We start from the raw sequence: 17728 nt of genomic DNA, 5'->3' as shown, positions 1-17728 counted from the left end.
AAAAATTACCTTTTAAAGTATATGTATTTTTTAATAATTTTTAAAAATACTATTTATCTTTACAGTAAGGGTCTAATTTTTTTTTTATCTATAGCCCATTTTGTTGAGAATCATGGAGTTCCATCTCAAAACCAATTGCTGATGAGTGGAGTAGCCCATGTTCTTATATATGGCTCAATACTGACAATATTCTTCAATATTCTCCCCCAAGATAGTTGAATTACCTTATCACAGGCCATGCCATTTGCTCGCTTATTTTTGTTCGGATCTCAAGCGTCTTTGCACCATCTGGATCTCGTGCGGCTGGCTAACCATCTGGATAGGTGTGGATCGAAATCCCGCTAAGGATATGGCTCTGATACCATGTTGAGAATCATAGGGTTCCATCTCAAAACCAATTGGTGATGAGTGGAGTAGCCCATGTTCTTATATATGGCTCAATACTTTCACATTTAATCCATGTAGGACAATGTTCTCCAATACATTTTAACTCAGAACCGACCTTACATAAAATATTTATGTGTATGTTTTTTTTTTTTTTTTTTTATATATATATAACACATTTATATATGTATATCTAATTTTATTATTTAAAAATATAAAAAAATATTTCAAAATTTATAATATTTTTAAATATTTTATTTTTTATTTTTATAATTTTATTTAATTTTAAAGATAATTTTTGAATAATAATATTAGATGTACTAATATAAATATGTCACATGTACAAAAATGTAGATATAAACAGTTCATGGTGACAGTTAACTGGATAACACCTTAAATTTGGTATTAGTTCAGTAGTTTGGAAGATTTTACTGTCAAAATTTAAGCTTAGAGAGTTAAATGCAAATGAAACGACAGTTAAGAAAGTTTAGTTACTAAAAACTCTTTTGAAAATAGCTTCTCAATTTTTTTTTGGGTTGCAGGTCTGTGTCCCAGACTGGGTCCGTGTTTGGGTCTGGATCTGGGTCTCGATTTGGATCCCGTGTCCCGGGTCCGGGTTCGGGTCCGAATTTGAGTCCCGGGTCCGAATTCCAATCCAGCTCCTAGGTTCGGGTCCCAATCTAGCTCCCAAGTCTGAATTCGAGTTTAGGTCTGGGGTTCAAGTCCAGGTCCAGAGTTCGGATTCAGGTCCGGATCAGAGATTGTAGTTAATCCCGAATTCTTTATTAATATTATAATACAAGCTAATACAAACTATTTATTATCTATTAAATAATACAACATACATTGTATTAAAAATTTCAATCGTAATAATTAATACAATACATTGTTTTATCCAAACATAATATTATTTATTATTTAATACAACACAACTCTTATACAACATACCAAACAACTCCTTCAAGAATATACTATAGAATTAACCATTTGTATAGTACTCATCGAAAACAACACATAAATAAAAAAGAAGAAGAAAACCCCCTCTTCTCAAATACTGAGCCCATACAAATTAATGTATATGTTGTTAATGAATATGGGCAAACTGAAGTGAGTTCTTTCCATCATGTGCATTCCCAAAAAAGTTAGCCATATAATGTTGAAAGAGAACCTCTCTATAGCGAGGGGACCCATCTCTGTCCACCGCCTGAGCCAGGGGTCCAATCTTCTGGTTTGGCTTTGGGATGGTGAATATTGGGACTGACACTCTTGATTCTTTGCTTGTCGTTCTCACCCTGTGTTCTGCACTCTTGTACCTTCCATTGCTCATTATCTATATATATAAACACACAAAAATACAACCAACAATATTCATGTTTACAAAAATACTATATTATTTGACAATACTATAATTTAGAAGATTTTCGAATGTGAAATATAATAAATAGTTGAAGTGTTTTTGTTTTCATTACACTTCTATTATATAACTGAAATGTTAGTACCAATGGCTCAAATTTGATTAATTAATGTGTAGGTTAAATTCATCAAAATAGTTTGGGAATTTTCATTTTTATGGGAAAATAATTTTTAAATTTTTTCATTAATTCTTTCCATATAATAAATTTTTTTAAAGAAAAAAACAACCATATTTTTATACAAATTATATAAAAACCCATAAAAATTTGTAAAATAGTTATTACTATACTTCAAAATATAATTTGTTGCATATAAGACACTATAAATAGTTAATTGTATCTTAAAAATTTGTGAGAGGTTATAAATAACTACACTACACACCTATTTATATAACCTACCCATGTGCCAAACATAAAACATATTATTTTGAAGTGAAACAATATTTTATATGAGTGCAAAATAAATTATTTTTAGTGGCTATAAATATAATTTAATAATTTCACATTTTTCTTCACAAAAAAAAGTTCTTCTCAGTATAAAAAAACAAATTATTTTTAAAAAATCTACTACTATATCTATAATTTATTATAATGTAATACAAAATATAATTTTGATAATAATTTCTCAAAGTAAATCCAATTAGTTATTTTGCTAAATTTGGAAAGGTTGATAGTTACAAGGTACCTGTAATGTATCACCAACATTAATGACCAAAGCACCAGAAATAGGAGGGATCTCCATCCATGGCCCTTCCTCTCCTTCAATTTTCACATATAGTCCACCAATTCCATCTTGTAGCAACACTGTTAGGGCTCCCATGTCCGAGTGGCGACCGACGCCAACGGTTAGCTCCGGATTAGGGCATGCCGGATAGTAATTCATGTTCACCATTTTGAGACCAATCATAGCTTCAATAATCTCTGAGGACTCCTCTATGGGCACTCCAAGCTTAGTAATGAGAACTTCAAGGATTTTTTTCACCATGTTTATTGATGTTTTTAGATACTCAAGTGACACTTCCCTAAACATAATTTACATCAACTATTCATTTAATTACTTAATCAAAATACCAAAATCATTAAATTTATAATTAAGTAATATTTCACACATATAATTTAGTTACGACCAGCTGCCATTAAAATAATTAGAGGTTTTTTTATTTTAATATTTTATTTTTTTTATATATTTTATTAACAGAAATTCACGTAATAACTGACATATAGCAATTAACAGAGCAACCTAATAATAATAATTAAACTCTACATAACAACTCATATAGTAACTATAAGAGTAATTATTGGAGCAACCTAAACCGTAAAAATTAAAAAAAAAAAAACACAAAAAAAAGTAAAAAATAGTACGTAGAGTGATTCTCCAAAAAAAAATTATGCTTATTCTTATTTTGATTTCTTGCTTTTGGCCCCTAACTTTGAAGTCTAGCTCGGTCCCATGTCTACTTAAACTATACACACGTTGATGTGGAAAGTATGAATCACTAAAATTTATTGTTATGAAATGTGTGTATTAGGACTACATGGTGGGTTTGATTATGTTATAGCATAATTAATTCAACTACCTTGTATCTATGAAATTGTAACCTAGACATGCTTGTCAAAAGGACTTCATTTAGTTGGATCGGGTAGATCTCCAATTTGATGGATTATTTCTAATTTGTAACATTCGAATACTTATTGGATCTAATTTTTTTTTAGCCAAATCTAATTCGATCCGGTTTCAATAATTTTATATTAAATTATTGATTATGTTAATGTATATATGAAGTTGCAAATCTGAAATGTAACCTATACCCCATTAATAAAATATATAATTTAACATGCTCAATAATTAGCACTAAAATCTAACAATAATATATTATAATATATCTATGTATGTATATATATAGATCTTACTTGCAATATTGGGGCCAATAAGCTAGAGCATCCTCATCATTGGTATAAACCATACTAACATAATCTTTCCACTCCAAAGCAACTTCTTTCTCCGGCACAAAGCTTGTCCCATACTTAACATGTGGACTTGGACTAACCCCTTTTAAAAACACAGCCTTCTTCTCAGCCTCTTGTTCAAAAAACCGAAACGCCGCCTTTTTAAGCGATTCGAGAAGCTCCAACGGCACTCCATGATTCACCACTTGAAAAAATCCCACACTCTCCGCCGCCCTAAAGATCTCCTCGGCCGCTTCCTCGCGATCAGGACCGTCCAATTTCGACAGGTCTATCGGGGCGGCAATGTGGGATTATTATTGTTATTATTGGTCTTCTCTATGCGCTCCTTCGGTGGTTGCACGTACCGTTTTGGTACTTTTGTCACACCTAAATCGACTAGGCCTTTCACACCATTTCCATCTCTAACAACAAAATTGAATAGAGATTTTTCATCGTTGAAAGTTGGTTCCATTTTTTTGGCTTGATTTTGTAAGAAAGATTTAATAATTTATTAGAAACTGTTTGATATGATATATGAAATGTACTGAATTTGTATAAGTATTTATATAGTAGAGCAAGTGTGAATGTGTGATTATTAAGCGTGTAATATCATGCACATTATTTTGCTTCATAAGCGGCGGTGTTTGGGAGGTACCACCAACCGCAACATTATTGTTAAAACAAATATATATTGATATACTTAGTTAAAAGTAGAATTTTTGTATGGGTAAATACCATTTTGGACCCTGTGTTTTGCAAAAGTTACAGATTGGACCCTGTGTTTTGTTAAATGACAAAATAGACCTTATATTTTCTAAAATGGTAAAAATAGGACCCTGAGCTTAATTTTAGACAACTTTTTTTTTAATACAACCAACTTGAAGATAATTTCTAATACAAACAGATACAAAAAATGTAAACAGTTTTGTCATAGCACTTTTAGATCGAATTATAATTAAACTTTAAAAATCAATTCAGGGTCCTATTTGTACTATTTTAGAAAATACAGGGTCCATTTTGTCATTTAACAAAATACAAGGTCCAATTGGTAAGTTTTGCAAAACACAGGGTCCAAAATGGTATTTACTTTTTTTTTTATTTTTACATTTTAAGATAGTTTTTTTTTTTTTTATTAATTTTTATAGAAATTCACATAGCAACTTACATAATAATTCATGTAACAACTAACCGAGAAACTTAAATTATAACTTAAATTCACATATAGCAACTCACAATATTTATCGAAACAACCCAAACTGTAAAAATAAAAAAAAATAAATAAAAAATCATATATAAAGTGTTTCCCTACTTAAAATATATAAACTTTATATATGAATATTAATAAAAATGATGAGAGCTATGTCAAAGTTCTATCATATCAAAGAGCTATGTGTATGTACCTTCCAAAGGCAAGCTTCATGTATGTCATACGGCCATTTCATACCCCATTGACTAACTTGTGTATTTAAAAAAAAAAATATTAGGTTTAGCATTTTTTGAAAACTAAAAAATGGAAATATTAAAGTATAGGAATGCAAAGATTACCTTGTTTGGTTGTGTATAAAAAACTAAATTACTAAATTTTGATATTTTTATAGTACAATATTTGTTATTAAATAATCATAAAAAATTATAGGGTAAATACTATTTTGGACCTTGTGTTTTGGAAAAGTTATTAATTGAACTCTCTGTTTTGTTAAATGATAAAATAGACTCTATATTTTCTAAAATATTAAAAATAGGACCATGAGCTCAATTTTTAAAAAATTTATTTTTTAATATAACCAACTTTAAGACAATTTCTAACACGAACAGATATAGAAAATGTAACCAATTTTGTCATAACATCTCTAGATCTGATTATTATTAAGTTTTATTTTAATAAAAAAATAATCTAGGGTCCTATTTGTATAATTTTAGAAAATACAAGGTCCATTTTGTCATTTAACAAAACTGAAAGTTCAATTAATAACTTTTACAAAACATAAAATAATATTTACTCAAAATTATATATATGTTATATGTGAGTAGAAGTATAATGCTCTTCGTATATTTTTTATTCCTTACGTTTTGTTTTTAAATATCATCAAAACTTTTATTGCAATGCGATATAAATGTATATATAGATAAAATTATATGTAATATTTTAATAAAGTTTAGTAGAGCTCACGTGAAAAAAAAAATAAAGCAGTACTTTGTCCATTCCAATAATATTAAATCCAAAGATTAGAAGGAGTGGACATTACTCCAAAATTAACACTATCTTAAGCCAAGACAAACCAAGGAAACTCCAATAAAAAAATAAAAAACAAATACCAAACACAGGTTGTGTTTCATTTTTCTATTCCCATGCTAGTTATAAACCCTCATACCAAACACCCCCTTAGTGTATTAGTGGAAATGTTTTCTAAAAATAATAAATATAAAAGTTAATTGGGGCATAACTTCTAATATTTTCACTTTACTTATACTTAACCCCCAAATCAAATTTTAGCAGTAAAATTTTTAAAACTATGAAACCGTTAGCAATTTACAGTTTCTATCTCTTTTTGGTGTTAATTAAGTTTCATGTTAGACTATACATGTATAAATCTATGTGGACATGTGGAACACATGATCACAATTTTATTGGTACATGTAAAAAATTATTTAAAAAATTGTAAATAAAAAAAAATTTAAAAAACTATAAAAATAATTAAACTTAAAAATAAATTTAGTTTGAAGGGTGTAAATTGAAAATGATAAAAACCCTAATTCTCTTTCTCTTTCTTCCTCACTTGACACCCTCTCTCTATTCTCTTTGCACTTGTGCGGCGGCCATTAGCACAACGGAAATGTCGTGCTTCAATCACCCACGCCCCGAGAGGACCACACATCACTGTCCTCATAGGCCCAAAAAATCCCCTTGCCTTGTTTATGACTTCATCTCTATCTCGACAGTGCGCATGCACGACCCTTGTCGATGTCGGTGGTCCAAACGGACCAAAGAATGAGTTTTCCCAATCCCCAAAGCCTTAAACCCCGACCTTCCCTCGCTCTACAACTTTCTCTTTCTCTATCATTCCTCTCGGTGCAACACCGACGAAAGCCACGATGGTCGTCAATGGTCCAAGTGAACCATAAAGTCGCGATGCCAGAATCTCGAAACTCAAACCCCAAAGTCTCTCCTTGTGATCTCTCCTATTCTCTCGTTTTTTCGCCGTCGTGGTAGAGCTCACCGGAGCCAAAACTCCATGGCTCCATTTTGGCAATTTTGTGGCTTGAAGGGGATAAGGATAGATTATTGGGTTCACGGTTCGATGACAAGGACGATATTCTTGGTTCGACGGGGATGGATGGGTTCGTGGATTTTTGTGGAGATTTTATAAGTGAATAGTCGGGGTTGGGCTTTGTAGTGACAGTAGAGATCTCAAATCTGGGTCAAAGTAGTAGATTTGAAAATTTTGTGTATATAAATGTGTTTGTTTGATCTAATTTTGTTTAAATTTAGTTTGAGTTATGATTAATTTTTTCTGTGTGATTTGAATATAAACAGTAGGATGAAGTGGTGGTGTTTGTTGCGCTGATGGTGGGTTGTGGAGGGTGGTGGTGGGTGTTGGTATATGTGAAAGTGAAGAAGTGAAAAAAAATTAAAAATAAAGAATGAAGAAGAAGAAAAAACAAAGTTAGTTTTTTTTGTTTGAAAAATATAATATTTCTTTTATTTATAATTTTTTTAATTTTTTCAAATAATTTTTTACGTGGACCAATAAAATTGTGCTATGTGTACACGTAGATGTACACATGTGTAGTCCAACATGACACTTAACTCTTAAAATAAATAAGAACTGTAAATTGCTAATATTAGGAGTTTTACTATTAAAATTTGAGTTTTCGAGATTAAGTGCAAGCAAAGTAAAAATATTAAGGATTATACCGCAATTAACTCTAAATATAATGAATTACATCAACTATAGAGATTATATGAAATATTTTGAAGGAATATAAATAGAAATTAAAAGGGGTTCAAAATAAATTGTGAAGAACTAAAGAAAAATGTTAAAAGGACATGCATTTTAGTGTGAATTTAAAGGCTAATTAAGATTTTTGTCCCCCAAACTTTGACATGTGTCAAATCATACCCTCTGAACTTTTAAGGTCGTTAAAAATGCCCCCTGAACTATTGAGATTGTTAGATTTAAGGACTTTTATCCAATTTTAGCAAAAAAAGTTTAACATGGATGAAAGTTCATGAGCTATGATTTAGTACATGTCAAAGTTCGAGGGGCATGATTTGGTAGATATCAAATTCTGGGGAGCATGATTCAGTACATAAACAATCACTGAAATAGTGAAATTGAATGAAAATAGACAAAGGTCTTTAAATCTAACAATCTCAATAATTCGGAAAGAATTTTTAATGGCCAAAAAAGTTCAGGGGACATAATTTAATACATTTTAAAGTTTAGGGACAAAAATCCTAATTAACTTAATTTAAATTAAAATGGCACATAGAAATATAGCATATAGTAATGCTTGGAACTAAAATAGGAGTATACTTTCTTGCATTCTTCTATCCCCTTTTATCATGTACTGAGTTAGAAGTTGAAGATAATGGTTTTTAGGCGAAATTTAATTTTTATATTTTTTTTGGTAAAAGTTTTAATAAAATTAAAAATATTATATTATAGGGTAACTAGTTACCTCCTTAGGGATATTCAACATTTTTATAGTTTTTTAAATTTTATTTACATAAAATACGATATTATGTATTTTTATGTTGTACTTTTGTTATTTTATTGTTGATTTTTGTTATTTGTACATTATTTTTTATGTTGTTTTCTTATTATTTTCATGTGAATTTTTTGTTGTTTTTTTTTTTTCTGTTTTTATAAAATACCATAAAAATGTAAAAAGAAAAAATAACTTTAAATAAAAAATTTAGAAAAATTAGTATTTTATGAAATTATTCCTTAAATAAGGGAAAACTTACAAAAATACTGGAATTTGGGTTAATTTTTACAAAAATACTGTACATGGAAAAGTTTTCAAAAATACTGTGTTTTTATAAAATACCAGTAAAACACAACAGAACAACTCAAAACAACAGTAGAACAACTAAAAACCACCAGTAGAACACTAGTGAAAAGTATACTGCAGTATGAAACTTATAAAAAATACAGTAAAAAAGTAAGAAAATACCGTCTGGCAGTATTTTTGTAAAAAAAATGACAAAAGTTAGTATACCATGTAAATTTCCCAAAATAAGTTTGTAATCCCTCCAGCTCTTATGTTTAGGCCCAAAATTATCTGTCTAAATACTTTAGGGCTTTAGAAGAGGCCCATATAAATTGGTTATTTATCAATAGATTTTTTTTAGAGGAAAATATCATTTAGCTATCTATTTTGCACGATTACTTGTTTAGATTTTTTTTCTTTTCAATACTTTGCAAGACTATGCCAACTTCTCTCCCTTTTTGTGCCTTTTTTATTTTGAAATGGATGTTATAATTTCTAGTTACTCAAAAGTTTGATAGTGATCCCACAATATCAGTTGTCATTTTTTTTTTTAATTAATTTCTCATTACATGATAACTAATTACCTATATTTCTGGTAATATAGGTAACAGGTTACCTCTTTTGGAATTTAGTTACCCTACCTAGGATAATTGGTTCCTCTAGTGGTAACAAATTACTCATCATTATAACTCACTCAACTTAGATTTAGTAAAAAAATCAGATTTGAAAACGTGAAAGGTATCCTAGCTATTAGGGGTGGGCATTTGATCCAATCCAACTTTTTTTTTCCCAATCCGATCCAATCCAATTAGTAATTGGATTTGGAAAATCATCATTCGATCCAATCCAATTAGACCTCAAAATCCAATTGGATTGGATCGGTTTTTTAATTGGATATTCAATTACACACCTAAATTTCAATATTAGCTTAAAAATATAAAGAAAAATACGTAAAAAACTAAGTATCTTTTTTTATTTAAGTTTAATACTTCATAAATGTACTATTCTTACAAGTGTATTGTAACTAAAAGTTTTAAATAATTAAAACAATAACATTTCTAAGTAATAAAATAGAACAAAACATTATGAAAATAAATACACTAAACAATCAAGTGCTACAAATTCAACATACAAAAAAAATCTAATAAAAATATAATAAATATTTATTATATTTTTCAATATTTTTTATTATATAAATAATTTTTTAATATATATAAATGTAATTGGATTGGATCGGTTTTTAATTGGATTTTGAGATTGACATCCAATAACCGATCCAATTCAATTAGAATCTAACTTTTAGCATCCAATCCAATCCAATCGTAATTGGAAACTTTTTGTAATTAGATTGGATTGAATCGGTTCGGTTCAATTAGATTGGATTAGATGATGCCCACCTACTAGCTATCAAGTGACTGGGATAACTAGTTATGAAAACCTATCATTCAACTTAGATCTATTTTTTTTATTTTTTTTAAAGAAAAAAAAAGACCATAAATAAACAAAGGCACAAACATAACCCAAAAAGGAAAAAGAATGTAAATGAAACCAGTTAACTGTAAAATGAAAAATAACTGAACAAAGAAACCAGTTTGCTTTAACTTGATGAATGATAATTAATATCAAAAAATTATGATTTATATATGTACAAAAGTAAACCAATTAACTAAATACTTATCGGAAAATTTTACAATCCACTCCCTAAAACGGGTATATATTCTTATTTATTTTAGCATTCTCAAGAATTATTATTAGTTTAATTAGTTAAAACATCTTATAAAATTTTAAAACGCTAAAAATAGAGTTGCACGTGTAATTTTTTTTTTTTATTTTATACGCGTGTGAAATAGATTGTTTGAACACTGCTTTTTATATTGTAAATTATTTAAATTTCTCAAAATTTTACAAAATATTTTAAATAACTATAACGTACACAATTATAAAAAAACTTGAACTAATATTTTTTTCTTAAATATCAAAACAGATAATAAATACATCAGTATACGTGTTTTAGGGGATGCAAGCACCCATATTTAATTTAGTATATGGTCTTATATTTTTCATTCTTTTCTAAGTTATACCAAAGCTAGTTTGATATTTGCAGTCTAAATTCAATGTTTAAAATATATTATTATTAGTATTATCAAGCACATGCATACTTTTTACACCAAGAATATTGATTATATATGTAGCCCATGAGGACATGGTTATATGTGAGATGCAGATTTGGTATAATCATTGAGCCGCAACACATATGATACATATCAATGTATACAACAAATATCACTTTTATCAGTATATTTTTGTGCTGGTAAAAGTTGGTATTATGCTAGTAAAATAGAATTAATTACTTGTGTTGACAAAAAGAGTTGGCAAATCAACGTTGGTATTAGAACTTTTGCCAGCATAGAATGAAAAGAGTTGACAAAAATGATTTTCTCAGCACGTAAATGCGTTGGTGAAAGTTAGATTTTAACCACTGCAAATGTACACTGGTAAAACTTTGACCTTTTTGCCAGCGCAGTTTGCGATATATACTAGTAAAAATGACATTTCTTGTAGTGATATATTATTTAAGAATATATAAATATATATAACAATTATATGAGCCTAGGAATTAAGAAACTCATATATATTTAAAGGAATGATATCGTCAATTATTTATTATAATTTTTTAATTAATTTCTAGGTTAGAAAATACATATCAGATATTTTTTCAAATTTTTTTCATGCAATAGTTGTTTATTATAGTTAAAACATTTCTATAAATTTTTGAAAAATACAAATAATTTACAGTGTTGAAAATATGTTTGAAATTTTTTGAACACTCGTGACAAACTAAAATATCATGAACTCTATTTTCATATCTATAAACTATTTGAAATTTTTGAAAATTTTACAAAAATGATATATATATCTATAACGAATATCGCGCTATGAAAAAAAATTGAAAAAAATATTCCGAAAATATAATTTCGAGTGTAGAAATTAAATAAGAAATCGTAATTACCACTCCTCGTATATTTCTCATCATGATAGGCTAGGTTATAATTAGGGTAGCTATACTATGCACTTAGGTAGCTTTAATTCTCTTATGACTATATTAAACTATTGTTAGCTTATATATATAGCATCAAATTATAACTTGTACTATCACACCAAATGCTTTAAGTTCTTGGTGTAGCTATAGCTTGTAATAACTACATTTTTGCTCACATAAAATGCTAATGTTTAATTAGCTATTGAAAAACCATGAAGAGGTAGCTAGGCTAGGGTTTTCATTTTTTTGCTTACCATAATGTTGAATATGCATGTGATGAATATGATGAAACTAGTACCTTTCCTATAGCTACCCTTTTGACCATACTATTTAACCAACCCTATTAATTCTAAAATTCAAGTATATATTCATTGTTTATTCTATTTTCACATTCAAACATTAAATTTTCTCTCTCTCTCTCTCTCTCTCTCTCTCTCTCTCTCCATTAAGTGCATGATGTAAAAGCTTTCCATTATTGCTCAAATATGCATGAAGGTGAAGTGGGTAGTTTGCCTTAGAGAAAATTAAAATAGACAACTTATATTATTTTATATTTATAATTTAAAAAGTGGGTGGTTTTGCCTTTGAGAAAAATAGAGAAATAATAAAATACAAATATTTTTAAAAAATAGTCAAGAAAAATAACATAAATAATTTAAGAAAAGAAGGTATTGATTAAGACTGAGAAAGGTTATGACCAATGAAATTTCCCCCCTCTTCCACAACTCTATAATTATAGGTGTAAAACCCAAATTTCTTAAGCCTACTTAGACATATATTTTGTATAGTATTTTTAATATTATTATTTTAAACTTAATATTAATGATGAAATCTACTGGCATGTTCTATAAATTTTTGTGTTTCTAATATAAATTAAGCTAATAAAGACTTATATATGGGGACAGTGACATGATGCAATTAACCATGTATAGTAGGGGTGTTCACAAAGTATCCGATCCAATCCAATCCGCACGATCCAATCCAATCCAATCCGCAAAATGCGGATATCCGCACTTGTGCGGATTGGATTGGATTGAAAAATCTAAAATCCGCACTTGTGCGGATTGGATGTTGTTTGACCTCAAAAAGTAACCGATCCAATCCAATCCGCACTTAATTATATATATTTTTAAAAAATTATAATATGTAATATATATTAATTAAAAAAAGACACAAACTTCTAATTTCTTAATCTTTTTTAGTAATATATTGAGTTGGTGCATTTTATTTATTTTGTAATAAAAAACACGAGAAAAATAATTCTTATCCACATAGACACATACACATAAAGTTTAAATATATATATACTAGTTTATTTATTTTAGTAATTAGATACATATATATTTTAGTGTAAATCTAAAAATAAGTATATATATATTGATATATATGTATATTGGTTTAATTTGTATATAAATAGAGATGGAAATAGATATTAGTATTGGAGATTAAGAAACAATAGTCTTTTTTTAATTTTTTTTTTCTATGAAATATTAAATAATTTATTATTAAAAAAGTAACCGATCCAATCCGCATTATTGCGGATTGGATTGGATTGGATTTAAACTCTTATGCGGATCGGATTGGATCCAAAATATGAAATCCGCACTTAGTGCGGATTGGATGTTGTTTGACCAAAAAAGTGCGGATTGGATCGGATGAACACCCCTAATGTATAGATGTTGCTATATTTTTAAACACTACGCAAGTATACGCAATCAAGTAGTAAATCTCACACAGGTGAGGTCGATCCCACAGGGAATTGGATTAAGTACTACTAAATTATACTTATGATTCTATTCGGTAAATCAAAAGCAATTATGATTTAAAAACAGTAAAATATGAAAGAAATTCAGAAAAACTTAATAACACAATTTAAAGTTGAGCAAGATGAGACAATAGGGAGGAGAATCCTGTTGTTGTTTACCCAATTTGTTAATGCTTAATTACTATCCTATTCTTGCAGTGAATGACAGATTATGAAATAACCTAGCTCCTTTCAGATCTTCTAGATTCTAAATCACATGTTATCTAATTAATTCCTTAATTAAACTAACATGAAATCAGCATTAAGTAATAATCTACTCGTCACATAAGTCATGTAAATACTTTCGTTTCACATAGAACATCGATTATCTTAATTTTAGCATTCTCAATTCTCACTTTTCAGATTTTGAATTGAGATCATAGAGCATGCACAAGGTGATCAATCTTAAACATGAAATTAAACACAAATTAAGATAATTTCACACACAAGAATTGAGGAATGGTAATTAAACATTAACTAGGCAAAACATTAAACAACAATCATCATCCTCCCTAAATGGGAAATTTAGTTCAGAAACAAATCCATAACCATTCCTATAGCAATATTCAACATAAATAAATTAAAGAGGAATAAAGAAAAGAACTGTTGGTGGATGAATTCTGGATCTTCACTTGAATCTCTATGCTCTTCCTGCCGCTCTCAGCTGTGTTTTAGGGTTCCAAATCGCTCTCCCTGACTTCCAATCGCAGTTTTCTATTTATACTTGAAATTTAGGGTTCGATGGACGAAAATACCCCCGGTCCGTACGGGATCTCGCCGCGGCCATGCTTCCTCTCGCCGCGGCGAGAATGTGCCAATTTCAGCCTCTCTCTGTTTCTCGTATCTCGCCGCGGCGAGACTCTTCATCGCCGCGGCCAGATATAGAAAAACTCAATTTTTGAGTTTTTCTTCGGCTCAGCACGTCTTTCAATGAATTTCTGCACCCGAGACCTCTTTTACTCCAAAGAACCTGAAAACATAGAAAACAAGCGTAATTCCGTCCCAACACAGCTAAAAATGCACATAAATTGGATCCAAAACATAGGCTAAAAATAGCCTAACAAACTCCCCCAAACTGACTCTTTACTCGTCCCCGAGTAAACTAAGACTAAACTAAAAAAAAAAACTGACAATGATAGCTGAACTTTCCAAAAGTTAAATTGTTACCACCACCTGCACAACTTTAATCCATCAATAACCAGAATTTCAACTTGCAAACTCTAAGAACTAAGTTGAATGTGCAGTTTACAAGTAAGTAATTCATACAAACATAAAGCATCGCAATTCCCATCAATATCACAACTGTTCTAACTTTCCAACATCCCACTAACACATGATCAATAAGTTTGAATGACATACCTCTCTCCACTAATGTTGACAAATTTCTATCTGGAATCAATAGGTCTTTTTCGGTTAAAATCACATGGCTTAGGTACATGGGTAGGTGAGAAGTCATTTAGGCTATACTATACCATAAGCACTATTAACCAAGCAAGCCTAGACATTTATTTTGCTTTCTTTCCATATATCCCAAAAACAGAAATAAGAGATTGCAATTTTTTTTCTTGTGTGTGCACCTCATAATTTTCTTAACTTTTTTTTTTTCAAGAAGACACATTTTTTTTTTCTCTTTTTTTTTTTTTCATAGGCACAACACACAATATTCTTATTATTTTTTTCAATCTCTCATTCCTACACTTTATATTTTTTTCACTTACAGCACTTATTCCCCCCCAAACTTGCTTCAAGGCTCATGGCATAACAAAATATGTTCAGGGTGAAAAGAGTTTAGAATAACGAATTCAGCTCCGTGAAGTGGTGAAAAATTTTAAAACAGGCTAAGGCTCAACTTTGGGTATACTATGGATAAAACTTTTTTAGGTAGGCTTGAAAGGCTCAATCGATCCAAAGAAAATTTGCCTAAATCACTTTCCAAACAAAAATCATCAAGGATTTCGCTTCAAGAGAGTATGTCAAACAAATTCTATTCCATGTTCAATCAATCATTCCACAATCCAAATAGAACACAAGTGATATGTGAGAATAGCAAATGTTTTAAATCTACATGAATCACTTCCTAGCACACATCCAATTTAATTCAAACAGTTGCAAGTCAAGCACACAGTTATGTTTCAATCCATTGCACAAGTGAATAACAACAATTCAATCCATTTTTCAATTTAGCTATCACGCAAGACTAAAAAAAACTAAACTAAAACAAATTAAACTAAAACAAATAAGTCTCCCCCCCCCAAACTAAAATGCACATTGTCCCCAATGTATGAAAATAAACCAGGGTGAGAGAAACTTACCTGAGCCCCATCAGAAGGGGTTTGGCGGCGGTGGAGGTGGTGGTGGGTAGAATCCACCTCTCGCATCCATGAGGGCCTTTGTGCCAAACGAAGAAAACTGACCTCCAATGTTGCAAATTTTAAAGCTTTCCTGAGATTGAGAGTCACCTTCATATTTCCCACACAACAGTCTTTTCATACGTCGTCGAACAGTTCGAAATCGTTCTTTAGACTTCCCTTTCGTCTTGTTGGTAGTGACTTCTCGACCATCCTTTACAACTTCCAGTCGACAACAAGTAGGAATTTCAGTTGCAGCAAATACTTTGAAAGTCTCTTCTTCTTTTTGAACACGCAACTTTAACTCCCCCTTCTGTACATCAATTAATGCTCTTCCCGTTGCTAGGAATGGTCTTCCCAAGATGATAGGAATATTCTCATCTTCTTCCATGTCAAGTATTAAGAAATCAGCAGGGAAGATGAACTTACCAACCTTTACCAAGACATCTTCAATTATACCCCGAGGATGAGTCAAAGACCGATCTGCCATTTGTAAAGTAACTGTTGTGGGTTTTGCTTCCCCTAATTTTAATCTTTTGAACATTGATAGGGGCATTAAGTTGATACTGGCTCCCAGATCACATAAAGCTTTTGTTTGTATAGAACCCCCTATTGAGCATGGAATGTTGAAACTACCCGGATCTTTAAGCTTGGGCGGTAGTTTCTTTTGCAAAATGGCGCTACACTCCTCAGTTAATGCCACTGTTTCATAGTCCTCCATTTTTCTCTTCTTAGACAATATCTCCTTCATGAACTTCACATAACGGGGCATTTGTTCCAAGGCTTCAGCAAAAGGAATGTTGATGTGTAGTCTTTTGAAGACCTCTAGAAATTTTGTAAACTGCTTGTCTAGATTGGTCTTTCGGAGTCTCTGAGGATAAGGTATCTTCACATGATGATCAATACTGATTGGTGGAGACTGTTGTTGTGGTGCAGGACTATCAGTAGCCTTCTTTTCTATTGACGTTGGAGTTGGTGCTGATTGATCTATAACTTCTTCATTGAATGGTTGTACCACATCAGGCCCATCATAATTCTTTCCACTCCTCAAGGAAATTGCTTTACATTGCTCTTTTCCTTTTGCCTCACTAGTGCTAGCTGAATTCCCTTGAGCTTGGTTTGCCACTTGAGTAGCCAATTGTTCCATTTGAGTTTCTAGAGTTTTAATAGAGGCTCTAGTTTCCATCATGAATTGGAGCAATAAATCAGCTTGGATATTGGAGCCACTAGGACTTTGTTGTTGGTTTTGTTGGGGCTGATTTCTCTGCTGGTAGAACCCCTGTTGGTTGTGCCCATAATTATTATTTTGGGAGTAGTTCCCAATGGCTTTTGCTTGATCCATTGGCAAATTATCCACATCTGCCTGACACTCTGAAAAGTGATGGTTGCCTCCACATAACTCACAAACAATTTGGGCTTGCTTAGCTTGCCCTGCAATGATTTTAGTCAATGCCTCAACCTGAGCTGTTAACTTTGTGATGGCATCAACTTCTAACACACCAGCTACCTTCTTAGTTTGACTCCTTTCAGTTGGCCACTGCTGATTATTTAGAGCCATCTCCTCCAATAGATCGTAAGCCTCATTAGCACTCTTTCTCATAAAAGCTCCACCAGCTGCTGCATCTATCAGAGTTCTAGTGTTACCAACCAACCCGTTGTAGAAATTGTGAACCAGCATCCACTTCTCTATGCCATGATGAGGGCATTTTCTGATTAGATCTTTAAACCTCTCCCAAGCCTCATGGAGAGATTCATTATCTTGCTGACAGAAGTTGTTGATTTCACCTCGCAACTT

The 17728-nt window shown here is 30.7% G+C and overlaps 1 protein-coding gene and 1 non-coding gene across 2 annotated transcripts; one reads left to right on the top strand and one right to left on the bottom strand.

Moving 5' to 3' along the window:
* Positions 1-1181: 1181 nt before the first annotated feature.
* LOC115709070 (scopoletin 8-hydroxylase) lies at positions 1182-4321 on the bottom strand. Its single transcript, XM_030637102.2, is given in 4 exon segments — positions 1182-1714; positions 2482-2818; positions 3708-4045; positions 4048-4321. Coding segments are annotated over 4 exon segments (1089 nt in total). The 5' UTR covers positions 4216-4321; the 3' UTR covers positions 1182-1468.
* A 13300-nt stretch (positions 4322-17621) lies between these two features.
* LOC115724306 (small nucleolar RNA R71) lies at positions 17622-17728 on the top strand. Its single transcript, XR_004013104.2, has one exon. It is a non-coding gene; the product is annotated as a small nucleolar RNA R71 (small nucleolar RNA).

Source organism: Cannabis sativa, chromosome 3, assembly GCF_029168945.1.
Source record: "Cannabis sativa cultivar Pink pepper isolate KNU-18-1 chromosome 3, ASM2916894v1, whole genome shotgun sequence".
NCBI classification, from domain to species: domain Eukaryota; kingdom Viridiplantae; phylum Streptophyta; class Magnoliopsida; order Rosales; family Cannabaceae; genus Cannabis; species Cannabis sativa.
Note: the sequence above shows the minus strand (reverse complement) of the source record. Positions and strands in the feature narration are given on the sequence as shown.